The sequence below is a fragment of the Neolamprologus multifasciatus genome, chromosome 13 (assembly GCF_963576455.1).
Source record: "Neolamprologus multifasciatus chromosome 13, fNeoMul1.2, whole genome shotgun sequence".
Lineage (NCBI taxonomy): Eukaryota > Metazoa > Chordata > Actinopteri > Cichliformes > Cichlidae > Neolamprologus > Neolamprologus multifasciatus.
In genome coordinates, this window is record NC_140451.1 from 8,653,784 (window position 1) to 8,675,839 (window position 22,056).

Here is a 22,056-nt window from a genome sequence, read left to right on the forward strand (position 1 = left end):
GGATTCATCTCTCCACTGCCTCCATGACTTTTCATCATTATGGTTCAGAGTGTACGGAAGTATTGGATGAATTGCTTAAAGTCTGCATATTCCCCACAGGCTTTCATCTGGCCAAAATACCATTTTCAATTTAGCCTGACTGAATACATGCAAAAATGACACTGACATCAACTGCGGCTGGACTTTCATGTTGAATGCAGATTTGGTGTGCTAGCATGAGCCGTGTTAAATTGCCCTTTGATAACAAGTTAAAACGATAATAAAGGCTTTTAACTCATGGTGCTGTCTCACAGAGATCTCATTCTTTTATCGCATGAAATACAATGATTAAGCCTCCTTACGCCTTACTTACAAGTAAACTATGCTATAGTAGGTTTCATGTAGCGCTGCACTGCAAACAAGTTACATACATCTTGAGATGTTTTGATGATTTATATTCAAACCCATTCACAAACCTTATCAGAGGAGGGCTACAAGGTGGTGTACAGTACACCTGGTGCTGGGAGTGTAGTGTCAAGATGGGCATCTGGTGTGAAATGTTTGTCAAATATCTCTAAGAATGAAATGTCCACACTGGATCAGCGGGAGCTGGGCTACTTTTGAAAGGTTCATGGATGCAGTAAAAGAGGATATGCTGAGCGCTGGCATGACAGAAGAGATGCAAGGGACAGGGCAGATGATCGGCTGTGGCGACCTCTAAAGTGAGAAACCAAAAGAAGAAGATTTAAACAAAGACAGCACATAAACTGTGCCCAAAAGGGTTAGATATTGCTGGAAAAGCACACTTTTTTTAGGGGTCTGAATAGTATGGGACCAGTTTCACTGGAAACACGGATCATTTTGATCCTAGCTCACTAAATTGTTTAGAGTAAGAATACCAAGGTATAAGGATTTATTTACACTGTATTTTTAATACAGTGCCTCGTGAATGTGTTGATAGTGTAAGAAATCGAGCTCATTTTGCTTCACTATTGTATCTCTTCTTGTCACACGTTTGACTACCGCAGCGCACAAGTGACAGAGGGAACTCTGAAATGCTGCCAGGGCATGGAGATGAACGTTTTCTGCCTCTGCACATGGTCTGATCTGTCTTGCTTCAGTCCCTCTTACATCATTGCACGTGCCCTGGGGCTTTCTCTCTACAGAGCAGGCGTTCTGTATTTAGAGCCTGATTTATACACAAACACACATACCACTAGGGAAAGCGCAATGAGTGCCCCCCGCATCCCCCATCCCTGCTGCCACAATTGCCGGCAATATAATCATCTTCCCACACTTCACTGTGCGTTTAAGGATAGCATTAAAAAAGAAAGGGAAAAAAAACAACAACAACTTATGAAAGCAAATAGTAATTTCAAATTCATAGGTGGATGGGAAAGCAGATATGGCTGGTTTAACATTTTCTTGACCCATTCAATTTAAAGACTTTTGTTTGTTTATTCATTTCTTGCATTTTTTTTTTAAACTTCCAACTCACCATTTAAATCTTCTTTCTTTTACTCCCACCCCGCATGGCTGGTAAGACTTGCTGTGGAACTCAATCGATACCCTGCAGACTCTGTGAACGCCAAGGAAGAATCCATCTGGTAAATGCACAACGGGAAGAGAAACGAAAAATAACTCTTATTTCTGCTTTTTTTTTCCCTCTTCCCCCCTCTGTCTGTCTTTGTTCTCAGGTTGTTAGAGAGCTCGTTGCTCAACGCAGAAGTGAAGGAAGGAGAGATTCTGCCTCCTACCATCCAGAGGCTGATGAAAGGATACAACAAGTACCTCAGGCCTTTCTTTGACAGTAAGGGAACTGCAGACATATGCAGCCATGGAAATGACAGAACACCCAGGGGAAATCTGCATTTGACAGAGAACGAGATGGGTTCATAATGCAATTTTGTGCTTGCGTGTCCCATCTCAGATAATACATGCTGACATACATACATTAAAATTTACGTCAGTTTAATTTAGCTTTGAAATTGGTGTGCTCCATTACTTTCTGCGTACAGGCATGGAGGTTTAACCATGTTATGAAGCCCTGAACGCGCATACACAAGACTTACTTTAACACATGCAATACATGGTCTTATTTAGATTCCAGTTTCCACCAGGTGACCAATTTGTTTGCAATAGAGGAACAAAGTCTGCCACAGTGTGTGCTTTCAGAAGAAGAACAATGTTATGTCATTCCCCGCAAATCCCTCGCTACAGTTATTGTTCTGAGCTCCGGGAATCCATCACAATGTGATTATGGTTTGTTTACTCACTGTTTGATCTGTAATAACACCTTGGACTTTACCAAGGCGAATGCTATTCAGCGTAATCACCAGTCCTCCCGCCTGGAAGCACAAGCTTGGCACACGGTAATGGTAAAAGCGCTAGCAAAGGGACATATTCACCCACACGCGCATATGCCTTTGCATTTCAGGCACTGCTGGAACGTTCATTAATTTTATTCATTCCTTTACATTTGCATTTTCCTTGCCACAAAAACAGTTAAAATTGGTTAAACTTTGCAAGGATTCACTTCTCATCTGAGCCAGATAACCTCAAGCACAGCCAGCAGGTCTGCACAACGCCGTCTGAGCGCTCATTTTTGGCGTTTGAAGTGGATTGCCTCCTTACTCAAAAACTAATAATCATCATTTCTAGCACATAAACACCCTTAAAGGAATAACTGAGCATTTTGAATAATCACTTTCTTGCCTGGATTTAAAGGAGAGCCATACTCTCACACTCTGTTCCTTTAATACTAAACTCCACAAGAAACACTTTTATACAGTAGATTTACATGCATCTCATTAGCACATACAGTATCTGCAGTATGACACCAGACTCATTTATGTGTCTCTGAGGGAAAAAAAATGACTGATAAGTAAAAGGGAAGGAGAATAGAAAGATGAAACACAGGAGAGCAGCAAAGTTACCCTGTCTTTGATGGTGAATCAGGAAGAATTAATTCCCTCAAGGAGGTTCACACTCGACAGACTGCAGCTGGTGGATAGAAGTGGGGGTCTTTAGCATTTTTAAATATGCTGTCCTCCAATAACCTTACATTATATAACACAATGTTTTATTATGCAACACTATATATATGCCTGTGTCCTCAAAATACCCTTTTATGTCATCACACTCAGACACAATGTAGAAAAAGGTCAGAGAGAGAATTTTTTTAGCCCCACTTTTGCGTTCCACAACAGTTCAACATAAAGCAGAGAGGGTGTGACACGTTACTTATTTTTGAAGGCAGCTCTCAAGCAGTAGCAAGCTGCCGGTTCTGAGTGCAGCTGCTCCCGCCTTGCCTGGCTATGACGGATGAAGCTGTGGTCGATTATTTAGTTATCGTTTCAAGTTCAGCTGCTGTTGTCGTATGATAGCTACTGCTTGAAGTTAGGGTGCTTCCAAGACAGATGTGCTGCTAGTACAGCTTAAAATTAAGGAATACAGACCATTTTAATACAATTCTTAGTCAGCACCAATACACGCACAATAACTAACAATTGCAGAAAAAAGTTCATGATTTTATATATTTATCTATAACCCTAATCAGTTAAATGGTTTCAAGGGAAAAAAAGCTATCCAAAACATATGCGCATATATATACACACATATACACACATATACACACACAACCACTGCCACTTCCTGGTTCCTTTCGAATACACTTTGTTTTGCTTTGCAGATCATTTAATTTGAAATTTTTAATGTTTTCCATTTCCTGTGTTTGTTTTGTTGATATTTTAATAGTTTTAAATTAAAGAAAGGTTATAAGAAAAAACAACTGGCCGTAAGTTAAAAAGTGATTCCCCCCCGAGGACACTTTCACTAGCCAAACCCAGGTGTGATTACCTGTTGAATCAAGAAAACACTTAAATAGAACCTGTCTGACAAAGTGAAGTAGGCTAATAGATCTGAAAAAAACATCACAGAAACACAGCATGGCACGGTCTTAAGAAACTCAAGAACAGATGAGAAACAGTCACTCACATCTATCAGTCTGGAAAGGATTACAAAGCTAATTCTAAAGCTTTGGGACTGGCTTTGGGAATTACGTTGAAAGCCATTCTCCACAAAAGGCGAAGACTTGGAACAGGTGAGAATCTTTGCTGGAGTGTGGGCCTCCAAAAAATTACTCCAGGAACACATCAATGACTCATCCAGATGTCATAAAAGAACCCTGGACAGCATTTATAGAACTGCAGACCTTACTTATTTCAGTTATGGTAAGTGTTCATCATTCAGCAAAAAGAAAGTGACTCTGCAAAAATGATATATATGAGAGAGTTCGAAGGCAAAACCACTGCTGACCAAAAATATCCCAACGGATTGGTTGGTCAAGATGTTTTTGGCAAATGTGGCAAAAACATCTCGACCATTCTCAAGACTTTTGGCAAAATATTCTCTTGACTGATGAGACAAAAGATGAACTTGTTAGAAAGCTTGAATCCTGTTACAGCTGTTGTAAAAGTAACTGTAAATGATAGAAACATCAATTCTGCTCTCTACCATAAAATCCTGACAGTAAATGTCCAGCCATCAGTCATGGCCTGAAGGTCAAGCCCATTTGGGCAGGATAATGATTTGAAACACACTAGCAAGTCTATTGTGAATGGCTCGAAAACATCCAAAACAAAGTTTTTAGACTGGCCTAGTCAGAGTCTAGCCTTAAATCCATGCTCAAAACCTCCCAAATGTGGTTACAATTAAATCTGTGAAGAAGAGTGGGCCAAAATTCCTCTACAGTGATATGAAAGACTCATTGCCAGTTGATAGCAAACACTTGGTTGCAGTTCTTGCTGCCAATAGTGGCACAAGCAGTTACCAGGTTTAGGGGGCATTTAGTTTCTCACATAGGGCCAGGTAGGCTTGAATAGCATTATTCCCTTACTGAATGAAATCATCTTTTGAAATCTGCGTTTTGTATTTATTTTGGTCGTCTTTGTCAAATGTCTTAGGCTAAAAGTAAAAAACATCATCAAATCAAATTAGACCTGATAAAATGGGTACAAGTATGTGAGCCTTTGATTTTATCTCACGAATAAACATTTCTGGTTAATATTGATCAGGCCTCTAGCACATCACCTTAGAATAATTTTAAAGCAGTACATTCAAGTTTGGGTTTCCTCACATGGGTGGTTTGCGTCACGGCCTCTTGTCCAACTCCTGTTGGATTTAAGTGATTCTGGAACTTCAAATCTTTGGTCTTCTTTAGCTGTATTTTGGTAGAACATCTTCTGTTCTGTGCACTGTTTTCTTGTCGCATTACCCACACTCTCTTAAAACTGAGATCATTTGTTTCCTGACATAATTTGATCGGATTCAAAATTCTTTGCTTCATCAGTGATGGTAGCCTTCTTGCCCTAGAGGCAGCCAAACAGCCCTGAAAAAATTATCCTCCCATCCCCATGTTTTAGAGATGAGATGCTGTAAGGGTTTGATGATTTAATACAGTGAAATCCATTAGAACAAACAGTTGTAGAATGGTCTGCCCAAAAGCTGGATGTCTGCATGATGACAGCAAACTGCATACAGGCATCTCTGGTGGTTTTGGAGATGGTTAGAGATGATTTTCTAATATTTACAGTTTTTTTGTTTGCAACAGTATCCACAATACATTTTCTGAAGACCTGAGAAATCTATTTTGTTAATGCCATGATCACTACCTTAAAACTTGATAACCTTGCAAGCTTTTGCCACACTACTGTACCTTTGTATGATAAAGTGTTGCTAAACTGCCTTGGTCATATAAAACAGTTGCCGTGGGACCCTCCTCCACCTGGATTCTGTGTGCCGTGTGCGTGAAAATTACAACTGGCACCAAAAACTCTACTTAACATTCTGCTGCAGTGAGGCTCCAGCATTGCCTTTAGATTTGCATCTCTTGTATGCCATGTTGCTGCTGCAACCCTTTAACATAAAACATAAGAACTTTTTAGATTGTCACATGAAAATAAGATAAGAAGCGTGGCCTTAAATGTGAATGTTTCACAGCCAAAATTGTGAGAACTAAAGCCCAACTGTGGCTACAGCCACACTCCCAGTGACAGCTGTGTCATCCCAAGGCTGCACTCATAATGAGATCTTCAGTCTGTTTTGGCAGCGGTCAGTGAGAGAGGTGCTAAACTCGCTCCTCTGGTTTTCTTTCTAAATTACTTGTGTCTGTGTAGACACAGCTGAGTGGGCAGTGACACTCACAGCACTCATAACGAGCTGAGGTCAACTTGAATATATAATAATGTGTCATGATACAGCTCAGGCTTTCTCCATGTGACACAGAAAAAGTTATTTTCAAGCAAACCATAGACTTTGAAATAGTCTGTCTGTCAGTCTGCCAGATAGACTATTAACAAAGATTAATGTAGACTAAAAGTGAAGGGAGTAAGCAGTGTGTGAACATAGAGCAGTATGTTTTTGAATGGTTTCTTCTTTTTTTTCTAGATGGTCCAGTAACAGTGGGTATGAGTTTGGACATTGCCAGCATTGACACCATTTCAGAGATCAACATGGTAAGAGTATCACACTACTGAGTTCTGAAATTAAACAATGAAAACATGCACTACCAATCAAAGTTTCTACAAACCTTCTTAATTAATGGTCTTTCCTTTATTTTCACTACTTTCTACAATGTAGATAAATACTGAAGACATCAAATATATAGAGCAAGATATATGGAATTATGTAGCAAAGAAAAAATTGAAAGAAAAGTCTAAATATGTCTTATATTTTAGATTCCTCAAAGTAGCCACCCTATGCTTTGTTGGCAGTGCTGCAAACCCTTGGCCTTCTCTCAGTGAGCTTCATGATGTAGGCTGTATCCCAATTCAGGGTCTGCAGCCTTAAAGTACGCAGCCTTAATGGTCCACAAGGGCTGCGTACTCAAAGACCATTAAGGCCGGAAGTGCGAGGCTTGGGATGGTCTAGCCTCCGTCGCGCTGCCCAGGTTGCCAGCTGGAAACAGCTGGAAACATTTCATACAGCTTTGTTTGACAGAAATGAAGGAGAAAATCTTTTGTTCATTTGTTTGTTTGTTTCTACATGAGCTTTGATCATTCTCTGTAAGATTAAGGTCAGCTATTGAACGGCGTATATTTTAAAGTAAAGGCTTTAAAACCAAGTTTGTACAAACGTCACTTATGTCACATAACTTTGCCGACTTGTGGCCAACAGTAATGTTTTAATGTTCACGTTCTTAAAATTCAGGGAAATGAAGGACGCATTTGAGGGCCGCATTTCGAGCAGCCTTTGAATTGGGACAGCCTTCGTCGCGTCGCTGTGACGTAATCGGCCTTAAAATGCGGCCTTTAAGGCTGCAGACCCTGAATTGGGATACAGCTGTAGTCACCTGAAATGGTTTTCACTTCACAGGTGTGCCTTGTCAGGGTTCATTTGTGGAGTTTCTTGCCCTCTTAATGGGGAAGTCAGGTTGGCACAGCTGACAGCACTATTTGACAACTGTTAGAATTCTTATTATGGCAAGAACCGATCAGCTAAGTAAAGAGAAACCACAGTCCATCATTGCTTTAAGAACTAAAGGCCAGTCAGTCTGGGAATTTGCTAAAACTGTGTCCCCAAGTGACATATTCAGTCAAAGTCAAAACATCAAGCACTACAACAAAACTGGCTGACATGAAGACCGCCCCAGGAAAGGAAGACCAAGAGTCACCTCTGCTTCTGAGGATAAATTCCTCCGAGTCACCAGCCTCAGAAATCGCATCTCAGATTAGAGCCATGCAGAGCTCCAGTAGCAGACACATCAACTGTTCACAGGAGAATCAGGCCTTTATGGTCAAATAACTGCTAAGACACTATGACTAAGGAAAAGCAACAAGCAGAAGAGATTTGTTTGGGCCAAGCAGTACTAGGAATGAATATCAGACAAGTGAAAATCTGTGCTTTGGTCTGATGAGTCCAGGTTTTAGATCTTTGGTTCCACCTACAGAAAAGGTGATTGGATGGTCTCTACAAGCATGATTACCACCGTGAAGCATGTAGGAGGAGGTGTGATAGTGTGCCAGCATGTCTACCACAGCATCCTGCAGCGACATGCCATCCCATCCTGTTTGCGTTTAGTTGGACCATCATTCATTTTACAACAAGGCAATGACCCCAAACACACCTCCAGGCTGTGTAAGGGCTCTTTGACCACGAAGGAGAGTGATGGAGTGCTGCACCAGATGGCCTGGCCTCCACAGTCACCTGACCTAAACCCAGTCGAGATGGTTTGGGATGAGATGGATTGCAGGGTGAAGGCAAAAGGGTCAACAAGTGCTCAGCATCTCTGGGAACTCCTTCAAGACTGTTGGAAAACCATTTCCAGGTGACGACCTCATGAAGCTTATCACAAGAATACCAAGAATGTGCAAAACAGTAATAAAAAGCGAAGGGTGGCTATTTTGAAGAATCTAAAGTCTAAAATATGTTTTCAGTTTCACACTTTTTTGTTTACTACATAATTCCATGTGTTTTCATTTATAGTTTTATAGTTGCCTTCAGTGAGAATCTACAATGTAAATAGTCACAAAAATAAAGAAAAACCATTACCAAACTTTTGACTGGTAGTATCGATACATTTCATGGGTCCCTAACTAATAAACCACAAAGGTTAAAACTGATTAAATGCAACAAGAAACTGTGCAATGCAGGAACTTTTTGTCATGTCAGAATACATAATTTTTCCAAGTTTATTGATCAGTCTGTCTGTATTGTGAAATGTTTGAAAAAGCATCATACCTGTTAGCAGTTATGAAAAGTTTATTGCCTTTTCCCTCACTTCTTTTAACCTGATGTGTACACGTTTTTTTGGTATGACCACCTTTATTCTTCAAAGCTGTCTGAACTTTCAAGCTTTCTCATAATTTCTATAAGTAGTCTTCTTGAATAGTTCTCCAAGCTTCCTGAACTACATTCAAAGCTTTTCTTTGGATGTCAGCTGCCTTTTATTCTGTTCTTTGTTAAGATGATCCCACACCACTTAAATAATGTTGAGGTCCAGGATCTCAGGAGGCTAGTCCATGACTGATAGCTTTCCACTGTGTATTTTCTATACAAACATACTATGCTGCATTGGCCTTGAGTTTGGGATCATCGCACCGCTGAAAAATTAAGCTGTTGCCAATCAGATGCTTTCCAGATGGTATTACATGGTGGATCAAAATCTGATGGTATTTTTCTGCATTTACAATTCCATTAATTTGAAAAGATAAGGTTAAGTAGAGACTCACTCTTGTATCCCTCTTCTAAACTCCTCCATACGTATTGATGGAACTTTGAATTTGTATTCACTCTATTAGACCTGTTGTCACTTATTTTCAGCTCAGTTCTTGTATAATTGGCATACCTCAGCTTTTTCTCTCATGTTATCCTCCCTAAGAATTGCTTCTTGACTGCCACTATTCTGTTTATTTCTCTTCAGCAAATAGTGTGGTGGAATAACTCTGAGGCCCTGTGTCAGGTCATTGCTGGACCTTTTTTTACTGCTTCTTAAGGGCACGGCTTTCAGTAAATGAAAAAGGCAGCCAAAACCCAGAAAACAATACCTTTAGGAAGCCTAGTAAACTATTGCTTAAGACCACTTAAAAAAATTACCAGAAAGTCTAGCTCCTTGGAAGAAAAACTTAAAGAACTTTATGCACTTTATATTTTTGGATTGCATTTTGGAACTCGCATATCTGAGGACATGTAAGGTCAACAGACATAGATAACCATCCTCATGCTGCACCTTCAATGAAGCAACTTAAAATTAAAAGTAGGGAAGACAGAATTTAAAACATATTTTCAAGAGTTAATCCATGTTTAAAAGAAAAATAAAAAAAAACTAAGCTACAAAGGTTTCAGTATGCTGGAAGTGCATACTCGTTTTGCTCATATGAGATTGGACTTTCTTGACTAAGAGTGATCGACCAGCCTTAATTAAATAGTGAGTGCAACAATGACTTTCCTTTGGGAATGGTTAACTTATGCAGTGCTTGCTTTGTGAGAAAATTCTGCTTACAGCTAGCATGCAACACATGAAAATGGTTACATTGTCGCACATGAGGCAACAGTAAGACTTTAAAAAATAATGGCATGAAGAAAAAAATAAGTTCAGTGTGCTAAAAGAACAGAACAAACTTGAACAGAATTTGCCGATTTGAAGCAATGTTTTGAATTACTGATGCTTTAGGCACAGAAGGGCTTTGGGCTATGTAAAAATTGCCCCAAGATCACTAACGGAATACAACAACACTGACCTCGGTTTGCAAAAACATGACTTGTCTGTCAGCACATTACTGACATGCTTTGTAAAAACAGTGTATCAGCTCTGCTAATGACCTGTTCGGGCCTCATTACTGCAGGACTACACGGCCACCATATTCCTCCGCCAGCGATGGACTGATGAGCGCTTGGTGTTTGAAGGCAACAAGAGCCTGAGCCTTGACGGGCGGCTAGTTGAGCTCCTCTGGGTCCCAGACACGTTTATTGTTGACTCCAAGAAATCCTTCCTCCATGACATCACTGTGGAGAACAGGCTGATCCGCATCTTTCCCAACGGGACTGTCCTTTACGCACTAAGGTGGGGTAGCAAATAAAGATTGTGCGTTGATGGGCTTGTTCTGTTTATTGTTTTCTGCTTTGACAGACAATGAAAAGTAGTCCGGGGAATGGATAGGAACATTGGCTGAGGGAAGAAGCGTGGGTTGAATATGAGATAATGTGATTGCGAAGCAGGGAGTTTTGTCAATTCTATTACTTGTGTATTGGATTTGAGTATAGGACCGTGTGATTTGGCAATACAAAGAGCTGTGGGCTATCAATGCAACATAAGTCCTGTTAGGATCTGGGAAACAGATATTGTACTGTGTGCAAGGCTTACGATCTGATGGGATCTTGGCAGGCTTCTCAAATTTGTATTACCTTTGCATTCATAGATACTGAGTCAAGCAGGCAGCTTTTTTAAAACTGTGGTGAGGGGGATTTAAACATCCTACTGTATTACTGTCACATGCTGTAACCTCAACTCATCAACAGATTGAGGAGCTGTCCATGATCTGGATTTGACTTCATTGACTCAGTGCTTTTGTTTTTTAAATTATTCTTCCATATACAATGTATGCGGAAAGTGTTCAGTGCTTCACTTCTTCCAGATTTGGTCATGTTACAGCCTTATTCCAAAATGGATTGAATGTATTTTTCACCTCACAATTCTACACACAATGCCCCATAATGTCAAAGTGGAAAAACATTCCTTCAAACTCATGCAAATTTATTAAAATAAATAAATAAAACATGTACACAAATATTCACAGCCTTTGCTCAGTACTCTGTTGACCTCTGACAACAATAGCCTCAAGTCTTTTTTCAGTATGACACTACAAGCTTTGAACACTTACTTTTAGGCAGATTCATTCTTCTTTGCAGAACCTTGCAAATAGTGGACGGGGAGTTGGGGAGGTTGTTCAACAGGGGTTCAATTCTAGGCTCTGGCTGGGGCACTCAACAAGATTCACAGAGTGGTCCAGAAGCCATTTCTTTGTTATCTTGGCTGTGTGCTTATGGACATTGTCCTGTTGGAAGATAAACCCTCATCCCAGTCCGAGGTCCGGAGTGCTCTAAAGCAAGTTGCCATCGAGGATATCTCCATACATTGCTGCATTCCCTCAACCCTGACTAGTCTCTCAGTTCCTGATGCTGTAAAACATTTCTGCAGCATGATGCTTCCACCATCGTGCTTAACTGTAGGAATGGTATTGGCTAGGTGATGATCGCTGCCTGGTTTCCTCCAGAAATGATGTTTGGCATTCAGGCCAAAGAGTTCAGTATTGGTTTCAGCAGACCAGAGAATTTTGTTTCTCATGGTCTGAGAGTCCTTCAAGGTACCTTTTGCAGACTCCAGGCTGGATTGTGCTCTGAAATGCACTGTCAACCATAGGACCTTATATGGACAGGTGTGTGCCTTTCCAAATCATGTCCAGTCAACTAAATCGACCACTGGTGGGGTATGTGGGTGTTATGTTATAGTAACCTGAGTTAGGTAGTCTCTCTTCACAGTCCATCTGTACATAGTACAGTATTTTAAATGTGAACATGAGTTATGTTTCTTTTTTTTAAAAACCACGTGTCATCCTTAAGTACAGCGAAATTCAATTTCTTGACTTATTGTTGGGAATAAATAAGAGTTTCTCCAGTCTTCATGGACCTTTGCTTTCAATACAAAGACGTGCTTACCGTCTACGCTTCAGTGTGGCAGAGAAAATGTGGAGGAGGATGGTGCTTCACAGTCAGAGAACACAACTAGTGAGAGTAAAACAAGCCAGAAAAGATAGTCAGGAGAGAAATGACCACCTTGGGGAATTGGAGCTGTAAAAAATGACAGAGTGAACTGAGAAATATGAGGTGCTGGAGGAAAGGGACAGCTGTGGTAAATGTTTCAGTGCTGTGCCTGGAGGGAATACATGAGAAAGCACTGGGATGATTGTAGCCAAAGGTTAAGCAATTAAAGGAAAAGCTGATTTGAAAAAGGATACTGTATGCCACTTTCATGCTTTCAAAGTCTCCAGGAATAACAAATATCATTTGCCGTTGGTAACCTTTTTCATGGACTTTAATAACATTTCTGTTGTCTAGGATTACCACCACTGTGGCTTGCAACATGGACCTGACCAAGTATCCCATGGACAAGCAGACCTGCACGCTACAACTGGAGAGCTGTAAGGCCACTTTATACTTAAAGAAAATCTGATCTTTGCTACCTGAAGCTGTGGCAGAGTTGTTGGTGGGTGGGCATAATTTCAAGTAAATCCGATCAAAACAAAGGATGAAATGGATCACTTTCATGGTCTGCATTGGTTGTGTGTGTGTTTGTAAAATTGCACGGATGTCACACATCATACATAAACTGGATTTACTTCAGTCTTGATGAAATGTTTCATAAAGGACATAACTGCTGCTGTGAAAACAAAGAAAAATACTGCTAGCGCCTCGGGTTATAATTGAACCACCTATAAAAACACTGCACAATGAAAATCAAGAAAATGACAATTAAAAAAAAATGCAACGAGAGGAAAAACAGCCAATGGTTGAGGTAGGGAGGGTGCTGTGGTCTGCAACAATGATTGCCTGAAGGTGCTTTTTATTTGTACGGTAAAAACTCTGCAATATTAGAGCGAAAACCATAACAATGAGATTATCCCTTATGAGCAAGCACTTGTTGAAAGTAGGGAGAAGAAACTCCCTATTAACAGGAAGAAACCCCCAAAAGGGTTAGAGCAGTGGTTCTTAACCTTGTTGGAGGTACCGAACCCCACCAGTTTCATATGTGCAGTCACTGAACCTGTCATGGTGAATTGGGTTAAAGGACTCAGGTGCGAGACTCCTTGTGGAGTGACAGTGAATTTATTCACAGTGAAAAAATAAATCAACAGTTCGAGTCTGTAATCCAAAAAGGGCAGTGCAGTAATACGGTGGCTTCTCCCCATGGTGACAGTGCAGTGACAATCCAAAACAACTCCCTGTGCCCGCTCCTCCTCCGATCCCTGGATCCCGGAGGCAGATGAGAAAAACACACGCACAGTAACGAAAACGTTCTCTCTCCTTCACAAACTGGGTATGCTAATCGCGACTACGCTACCCAGTTTAGCTCAACGTTCCAGCGTTGGTTGTGACTCGACCGCACCGTTAAATAGGTCTGCTTCGGATTAGTAGTAGCCGGCGAAGTGATTAAGCACAGGTGCGATGATTCCAGCTCAGGATACTCCCCCTGGGTCAGCTGCCGTTCCGTGCCACGGCTTCTGGAAGTACACGTTCCAGCATACAAACACACATGCACAGGATGGAGAGGAAAACACCACAAAGTACACACAAACACAACAAAAATTGGCAAGGCGACTGGTGAGGACCGTCTAGCTGTGACAGAACCCCTCTTTAGTGAAAAATAAAATATGATTTTTTTTTACAAATTCAAGACATAGATATGTTTTTTTACTGGTGCACAAAATGAGCCGTGCATGTCAAGGCGGAGGCTCTGCCGAACCCCTGAGACTGACTCACCGAACCTCTAGGGTTCGATCAAACCCAGGTTAAGAACCACTGGGTTAGAGGATTAAAACTGTCCAAACTAGTCTTATTGTTAAGATGTCAGATACAGTGCTCCCGTCAATGCCGCTGCTTTGTTCATGGTGCTCTTTCGTAAAGATACACCAGAATAAATTACTAAGTTTTTGTGCAAATTCAACACGGAAGATCTGTAATCACTCATTTTGCTGCTTTCTTGGATATTCAGCTGCTAATCTGTTCTTTACATCACTACCACTCAAAACACTCAAACTCAAAACTGACATCATTACACTAGTCCAGTTTCTTTGAGCCAGTCAGCCTCTACTCCATGTGGTTTAAATTTCACTGCTTTACCATCATTCTCCCTTACAGACTCGTTCATGCACCTCAGGTCCATCTGAGCCTTCATCTTCATCTTGACCATCACCAATGTCTAGACCCTGAGGGATACAACCTTAAATTCTGTCACTGCTGGGATCGCATTCTGGCATGATGGCATCGTCGGAGTCTAATCATGTTTTGCTTTAGGCACCTAAGTGCTTGGTTATATTAGGAAAAGGCTTGTGGCTTGGACTGATATACAGCCATATTTCAACAACATCAGTTTTTTTTTTTTAATTGTGAACCAAAAAAAATGCTAGGAATGAGCTAGGGTTTGGTCAAATGTACCATTGTTTGAAAAAATAGCAATGGAAAAATATTTTCCATGGTGACATCAGTAATGTAAGAAAAGCCTGGACAGCTAAGACAGTATTTCATAGAGGAGCACTGTTTTAATAAGGGTCCATGTCCACATAAAGCACTTTTTGCACTGGAAATGCCTGTCACCTCATTTTTTATAGCACTTCTCTTAAGCTCTCATTGTTGCTAGGTTACAAAATCCTTCTTTCTAAAAGTTTTCTTTTTCCACCATGAATTACTCCGTTGATATTGTAATTCGTGCCCTCTTTTTCAGCACTGTCAACGCTCAGCTTGATATGATTTGTATAGAAAATAGATGCCATCGTTGCACACAGACCCTAACGTACTTTGGCAAAAAAAAAGAACTAAAAGAAAGCAAAAGTTACAAAAACATGGCATGACAACAGTTTGGCAGACAGATCCACATACTATCAGGGTTTCTCATTTAATTCATTTTTTGCACACTGTATTGTGCTATGAATTAAATGTTAAATGGAAAAATCATTTTCTGCATTTGTCTACCCTTAATAATGAAAAAGTAAAAACATCCCATTTCTTAACAGCGTTTCCAATTCAGAATCTCAGGGCGGGGCTGGATACAGTCCCAACTATGGTTAGCTCTTAATCAGTGTTCCCTCTAATTTTTCATGTGTCTGAGCAAACACACAAACTCCCTGAGCGGTCCCTAGGACCACTGTGAGCAACAGCAGATGTGTGCACTTTGGTCACGCCAGCATCAACTCCATCCAAGTTACATGGTTTATTAAAATAATCAAATTTACATTTATGTTAGACTACTTTTAATTAACTGCTTTAGCCCACTTACAATGAAATTTAAAAAAAAAAAAAAAAAAATCTTGTTCATGACCTGTGCAGTATGTTAACACTATTGGAAGTAAAAACAACTCCAATTTTGAAAACACAACTTTCTTTCTTTTCTTTTTTTTTTTTAAATAAAGCTCTGACTTGTATTATGAGTCTGTGGTCTGGGAGAGAGTCCTGTAACTCTGTCTGCAAAATACAGTATATAAAGACCAATGTTGGGCAATTAATTATATAGTTACTTCTTCAAAAAAAAGTAATTGAGTGTTGCAAACAACAAAGTTTTTTGCAGCTGTTTACCTAAAAATGCAGCCAAGGCGGTTTTTAAAATAAACATTTCAAACTATTTACAGAACAATCAGCTGTTCTGCATAAAATCTGATGCCACACAAATTATTTGTGTCACTCCAAAAAATAATTTCTGTCCACTATGAGATAAAGGAGAACAACAGCCTGATACCTGCAGGCCTGACAACAGGAGATGTATCACTCCTGTAACACCTGTAACATTCAGCAGTCGCCTCATTGATCTGACACACACAACAAAACTATTGACTACACTACACATTAACTACACACTAACTACACAAGATTTGCGCTAAACGTCTCAAATCTCTCGCATCTCAAAACACCGCCATCTCTCCTAAAACTTCCCCCCTTCCTAAACAATAAATGCCATGTTGCCATATCATTTTTTGATTGGTCGACATGGTACATTTTTCGACCAATAGGAAAGGGTGGGGTTTCTTTGTGTTGTCATTGCTCACAGGTGGAGAGTGCTTTTGAGCGCTTTCCTTATAAAACGCCGTTTTTACCGTTTCTTCCCGCAGTAAATATAAACAATGATAGTATTCAGGAAGAAAACCAAACATTTCATATATTTTTATCATAACTCTGGTTTTACGTGGCCTATCAGCACAATTTAAAAACTGGTATAAAGTCCACACTTTTTCCGTCAATTATTCCGTCTGTCCTGCTCACATCTCCAATGGTTGTAAACGTTGTCATTAACGTGGCTTCACTCCACATCAGCCACGCCGCTTTGCTAACTAAAACACCGGTCACTGGGAGTGACCGGAATAGATGAGATAAGAAATATTATATATGAGGGACAGTCCAGGCTGAGTGGTTTGGGAACAAAATTAGAGAGGCAAGACTGAGATAGTTTGTAAATGTGCAAAGGAGGAATAGTGGATATATTTGAGAAAGGATGTTGAAGATGGAGCTGCCAGGCAGGACTAAAATAGGAAGACCACAGAGAGATTCATGGATGCAGTGAAGGAGGACACACAGAGGGTTGGTGTGACAGAGGTACCTAAATCATCAGCTCTCCACCACCGTGCTCGACAGCTGGTATCAGGTGTTTGTGCTGATATATTGCGTTTGAAAAGACAATACCAAAGTGAAGGCGCTTGATCGTAATGCACACCGACACATTTGTAGAAAACTAAAGGATATGGTTGTGATGTTGATGTGATGTTGCAAAGCTAAGCTGCGCTGCCAAGTTCTTTTTATCGAGAAGACGCTTTCTGCTGCCAACCCTTCCTAACAAGCCAGACTTGTTCGGTCTTTTTCTAATTATGCTGTCATGAACTTCAACATTTAACATGCCTATTGAGGCTTGTTGAGTCTGGGCTATATTTGCTGATATGTCCGCTCCTGGGAAGATTGAAAGCTGTCTTGAATGTTTTCCACATGTGGATACATTTTCCCAGTGTAGAATGATGGACTTTAATTTTTTTGGAAATGGTCTTGTATCCCATTCCCAGACTGATGGGCAGCATGAATTGCTTTTTAAGATCACTGCAGATATCGTTCCTCCTTGGCATTGCATAACCCACAACTGACTGCTTCAGACCAATGAACTGACAAAACCTTTACTATTATAGACGTGGTGTTACTTGCTGAAGATCAGTTTGATCATGAACACCTGGCTGCTACTTTCCCTCTTAATTCTTGTGGAAACAGTACAGCTGTACTTAATTTTTCATACCCTGCTTCTGCACTTGAACTTAGCTTTTGTTAAATCATGACTCGGTGTAATATGTCCGGCTTTGTAGTTCGTCTAAGGTTGCTAAGGACCAGATTTGTATTTATTATGGCCTGATACATAAAAAGTTGACAGGGGGTATACTTTCTTTTTCACCACGATCGCATGTCCATTCAGGAGAATTATTAAAGCAAACAGAATGAATCTAATAGCTGGAGTGCCACAGCAAAATTCATATAAATTCAAAGGGGCTTTTAATGCACAGTTTCAAGTTTATTCCCAAAATGTCAAACTATTCAGTTAGACTTTGAATAATCTTAAAGCCACAGTCATTATACTGCAGGGTCAGTTAGGGTCCCTCGAACCAAAACCATCTAATCCTACAAATCCTTTAAACGTACCCTAATAACTGTAGAATGAAAACCTCTGCCACCACACTGCAAAAATTCCTCGCTTTTTAAAAAGTGTACATTTTTCGTGACCACCTGCTGAAAATGGGAGACCATTTTTTCCTAATTACGACCCATTTTCATTGCCTTGTGCAGTAAACGGTTGGAAGAAAAAGCCTTCCTCACACCTCTCCACTATTTCCACCTGCTCATCTACTGTCTTTGCTTCCCAGCTTGCTTTTGCTCCATGCTATTAAATGACAGCAGCTGGGCTAAGCTAAGTCAGATCCCTGCCAGAAGCCCACCAGGACCTCAGTGCCAAATAAAACATTTAGCTGGAGCTCCAGTGCCACTTGACAGCAGGCATAAAGGCATCTGGAGGTTAACGTTAGGTAACTGAGAAGATGATGGATCCTTCCTTCACCGCTTTAATAATTCCAGGCTAAATATCTGCATCTGTTTCCTTCTGTCTCTCTCTCTGTGTCTGTATGCCCCCCCTCCCCCTTTGCCATTTCACTCTCATCATGCTTCTCTATCTGTGCTGCTTTCTCTCCGTCTCTCTCCCTCTCTCTCTCCCCTCCTGTCCTCCTCTCCTTCAATCTCTATTTCCCGCTTGCTCGGTCTCTGTGTCTCTTTATGAAGATGTATATTCAAGGATTTATTTCTTTTAATGCTGTGCCAAAAGTGGATCCTCTGCACAGGAGGAGGCTTTAAAGAGAGCGTCGTTGTGGGAGGGTGCGGGGCATTTAAATTAAGATTGCGGTAAAATATTTTGTGCATTGTGACAGCAAAAAGAATCAAAAGAAAGTGACGGTCTTTTGTAATCATGGCTGTAAGTCAAATTTTTGTAGGTTAGGGTTAAAAAACACAACACTCTTGGCTGCTTGCTACAGGGCACTGAATGTAACTCTTTCCATGCTATTGCACAGCTTGCCACTGACCATCTGTGTCTCTTAATTTGTACAGTAACGTTAGGGCTCTAGGTCAGAAGAATAATGACTTCCTCTACCAAGAGAATTACAATGAAATATAAAAAGGTGAATTTATTGGACCTTTCAGGATCAAAGTCACCACTGCCCTTCATTAGGAGAGCTATGCTTCTAGTATTGTGGCTCTGGTCAATAATACATGACTCCATATGGGTTTAAACAGAGATAATTAATGAGCGTTTCATGCAAGGCAGATTACTGAGGTGCACACCAGCTTCTGCCAACAGCGTGTCTTCACGCTTTTGTTATTCTCTTGCTCCCTCTGCAGATAAATGAGAAAAATACACCTAAGAAGTTAAGCCTTATTAATCACACTTTATCCTTTTTTTTTTCTTTTTTACACGAGAAACACCAGTTATTACTAACTGATACGATTACACATTGTTACATTGCTCTGTCGAAGGCGCAACCACACTTAACCGTGGCATCTTTGATCATATTAATTTTGCATGCCTTCTTTTTCCAAGCTTTATTTGGGTTATCTAGGCTCTCTAGGGCCCAGTGCAATATGCATGATTAGTCTGTTATGGTAAGAGGCAAGAGTTAAGCTCTTCAGTAGGACCCTCCCCTCCACACACACACACACACACACACACACACACACACACACACACACACACACATTTCAGCATAAGTGGCATCAGAGCTCATCAACCAGTTATTGCACAAATCATTAAACCGCTAATTGTTCCAGAGAAAAAAAAAGTTTGTGTGTGTTTTTTTACAACAACACTGATATTTAAAAAATTAAATTTCAATTGTGCCTAATTTATTATGATAATATCATAATAAATTGTGCTGCTGTTCTTGTTATATGCTTTTTGCTTGCAGACTCTCCCACTCCTTCCATGCACACAATCATTAAAGTTACAGATAAATTTCACTGATCAAATTAATTATTTTATCCTGTATAGTAATTAGAGCAGCTTTCTTCATTGTCATCTTTTCTTCTCTTCAGGGGGTTACAACATAAATGATGTTATGTTCTACTGGACCAGAGGAAATGAGTCTGTCAGTGGTTTAGACAGTCTCCAGCTGGCTCAGTATACAGTAGAAGACCACTACACATCTGTCTCAGAGGCCATCTATGAAACTGGTAAGAATGATAACCAAAACCATTGTTTAATTCTTTAAAAAGCAGTGTTTTGTTACTAAAGACTATTGTGCATTACATCAATACATGTAAATGTACTAAAATTTAGTGCACTTATTGTCTTTCTTCTTACAGGCCATTATCCCAGGCTTGTCTTCCACTTTGAGCTGAAGAGGAGCATTCTGTACTTCATCCTGGAGACCTATGTCCCCTCTAGCTTGCTGGTGGTCCTCTCATGGGTTTCCTTTTGGATTTCCTTGTCTTCTGTTCCAGCACGTATTTGCATAGGTATGGGATCATCCATTTTTCTGTTCATTCAGTCGTCAAAATCAGATTTAGAACATTTCTTTTTGAGCAAATGTCATATATTTTTACACTGCAACATAAGCGTTATTATTGCTGCTGTGTCCTGCTCTCTGTCACTCATCATAGTAAACCTAAAGTGACTGAGATGCGATCAAAGTGTAGACTTTCATCTTTAGTTAAGAAGTTAAATGCACCATCTGCTGATGAATTACAGAAATATTTCTGATGGGCTCAGATGTAACCGGACAAAATAAAATGCTTATTTTTAACACTGTGTTGAGTATTGTTTTGTAATGGTTGCCAACTGATGGACCTCACCAGAGGATTCACAAAGGGATTTCTCCTTTGTGATAGTTTTGACTTTTGGAATTTTCAGCTTTTACTCAGTGAAGCTGAGATCAGGGACTTACTGGTAGGTAGTGTTGATTTTGAGTTTGTGATTTTAGATGATCATTTCTTGAAGTTGTATCTAGTGGAAACATCTAAGCATATAATTTTTCATAGTAAGTGGACCTGGACTGGTTTAGTCTCACCCGGACCTTACCCCCCCCCCCCCCCCCCCCCCCCCCCCCCCCCCCCCAAGCCTTGCCTCCACCTGTAGAATGACTCTGTGAGCGTAGCTCCATAATCCTCCACCTTAGGGTGCCTGCTCTGGAAAATGGCTGGTGTCGGGTTCCTTGGCTGACTTTTTCCTTTTGGACTCTGCTGCCGCACTCGTAGTGTGACTCTTGTTGTATGTTTTCATGTTTTGTGACTATTGCTGAGATAGTTCTAGCCTAGTTAGTGCTTTGTAGTTCTGCTTTTGTTCATAGTGTCCAATAGTAATATTCTAGTATTGTATCTAGTAACACTTATGTTTTTGCCTGCCATAGAGTGAGTTAATTCAGTTTCTTAGCCCCCTGAGTTTGTACCTCTGAGCCTCCATGTGGTGTCTGAGTCCTCTTCCCTGTATTGGCCGCCCAGTCGTGACAATCATTTGCTGTTACATTCATTGCACACTAAGGTCAGCAGTGAGATTACAAGGTGCAACTCAGTGCAGGGTTCGACTTGGATAATACTTATGGATTGTATTGTCCATTCAAATTTCCCACCTCGTTTCATTTTTTTTTACAAAGTATGTCAGCATATTGCCAGGAAACACGAAAACCATCACCTGAGGTTCCATTGGTAAAACTGGTGCTATGAAGAGCAAAAGCTGGATTATTTTTGTATTTTTATTTATTTATTTTTTTGAAATGCATTGGGTTATCAACATTTAGCTTTTTATTGGCATTTCTGCATTTACAACCAATAACTCCCGTTCAAAGCTGACCTTGGCCAGAGTGGTTTTCCATTTAGGTCTTTAGTGGTTCATCAAAGAATCCTACTTGACCACTGTCTGTGTTCTGTGCCAGGAGTGACCACAGTACTGACCATGACAACTCTGATGATGGGAGCCCGAACATCACTACCCAATGCCAACTGCTTCATCAAGGCCATCGATGTGTATTTGGGGATCTGCTTCAGCTTTATCTTCGGAGCACTTATTGAGTACGCTGTGGCCCACTTCTGCACCCTCACTCACGCTGATGCACACATGCTCATGGTGAGATACTCCTGGATGTACTTACATTAACTGTTGATTGTTGTGGTCATTACTGTTGTCACAGTCATTGTGTTCATCATGGTGGTCGCTGTCATTGTCATCGTCGTCATCATGTCACCATGAGCATTTTGGGGTAAGTTGGATTTCTCGGATGTAAACGCATTGTGTTTTTGTTTTCATTC

At 40.5% G+C, this 22,056-nt stretch overlaps 1 protein-coding gene across 1 annotated transcript in view; it reads left to right on the plus strand.

Annotated features, from left to right (window-relative positions):
• Window positions 1–22,056, plus strand: part of LOC146504997 (gamma-aminobutyric acid receptor subunit pi) — a 77,372-nt gene that overhangs the window by 49,567 nt on the left and 5,749 nt on the right. The window contains exons 3-9 of the mRNA XM_085183354.1: window positions 1,677–1,789; window positions 6,427–6,494; window positions 10,323–10,540; window positions 12,592–12,674; window positions 19,849–19,986; window positions 20,119–20,271; window positions 21,684–21,874. Coding sequence (XP_085039480.1) covers window positions 1,677–1,789; window positions 6,427–6,494; window positions 10,323–10,540; window positions 12,592–12,674; window positions 19,849–19,986; window positions 20,119–20,271; window positions 21,684–21,874 — 964 coding nt within the window. The remainder of the gene's footprint in view (window positions 1–1,676; window positions 1,790–6,426; window positions 6,495–10,322; window positions 10,541–12,591; window positions 12,675–19,848; window positions 19,987–20,118; window positions 20,272–21,683; window positions 21,875–22,056) is intronic.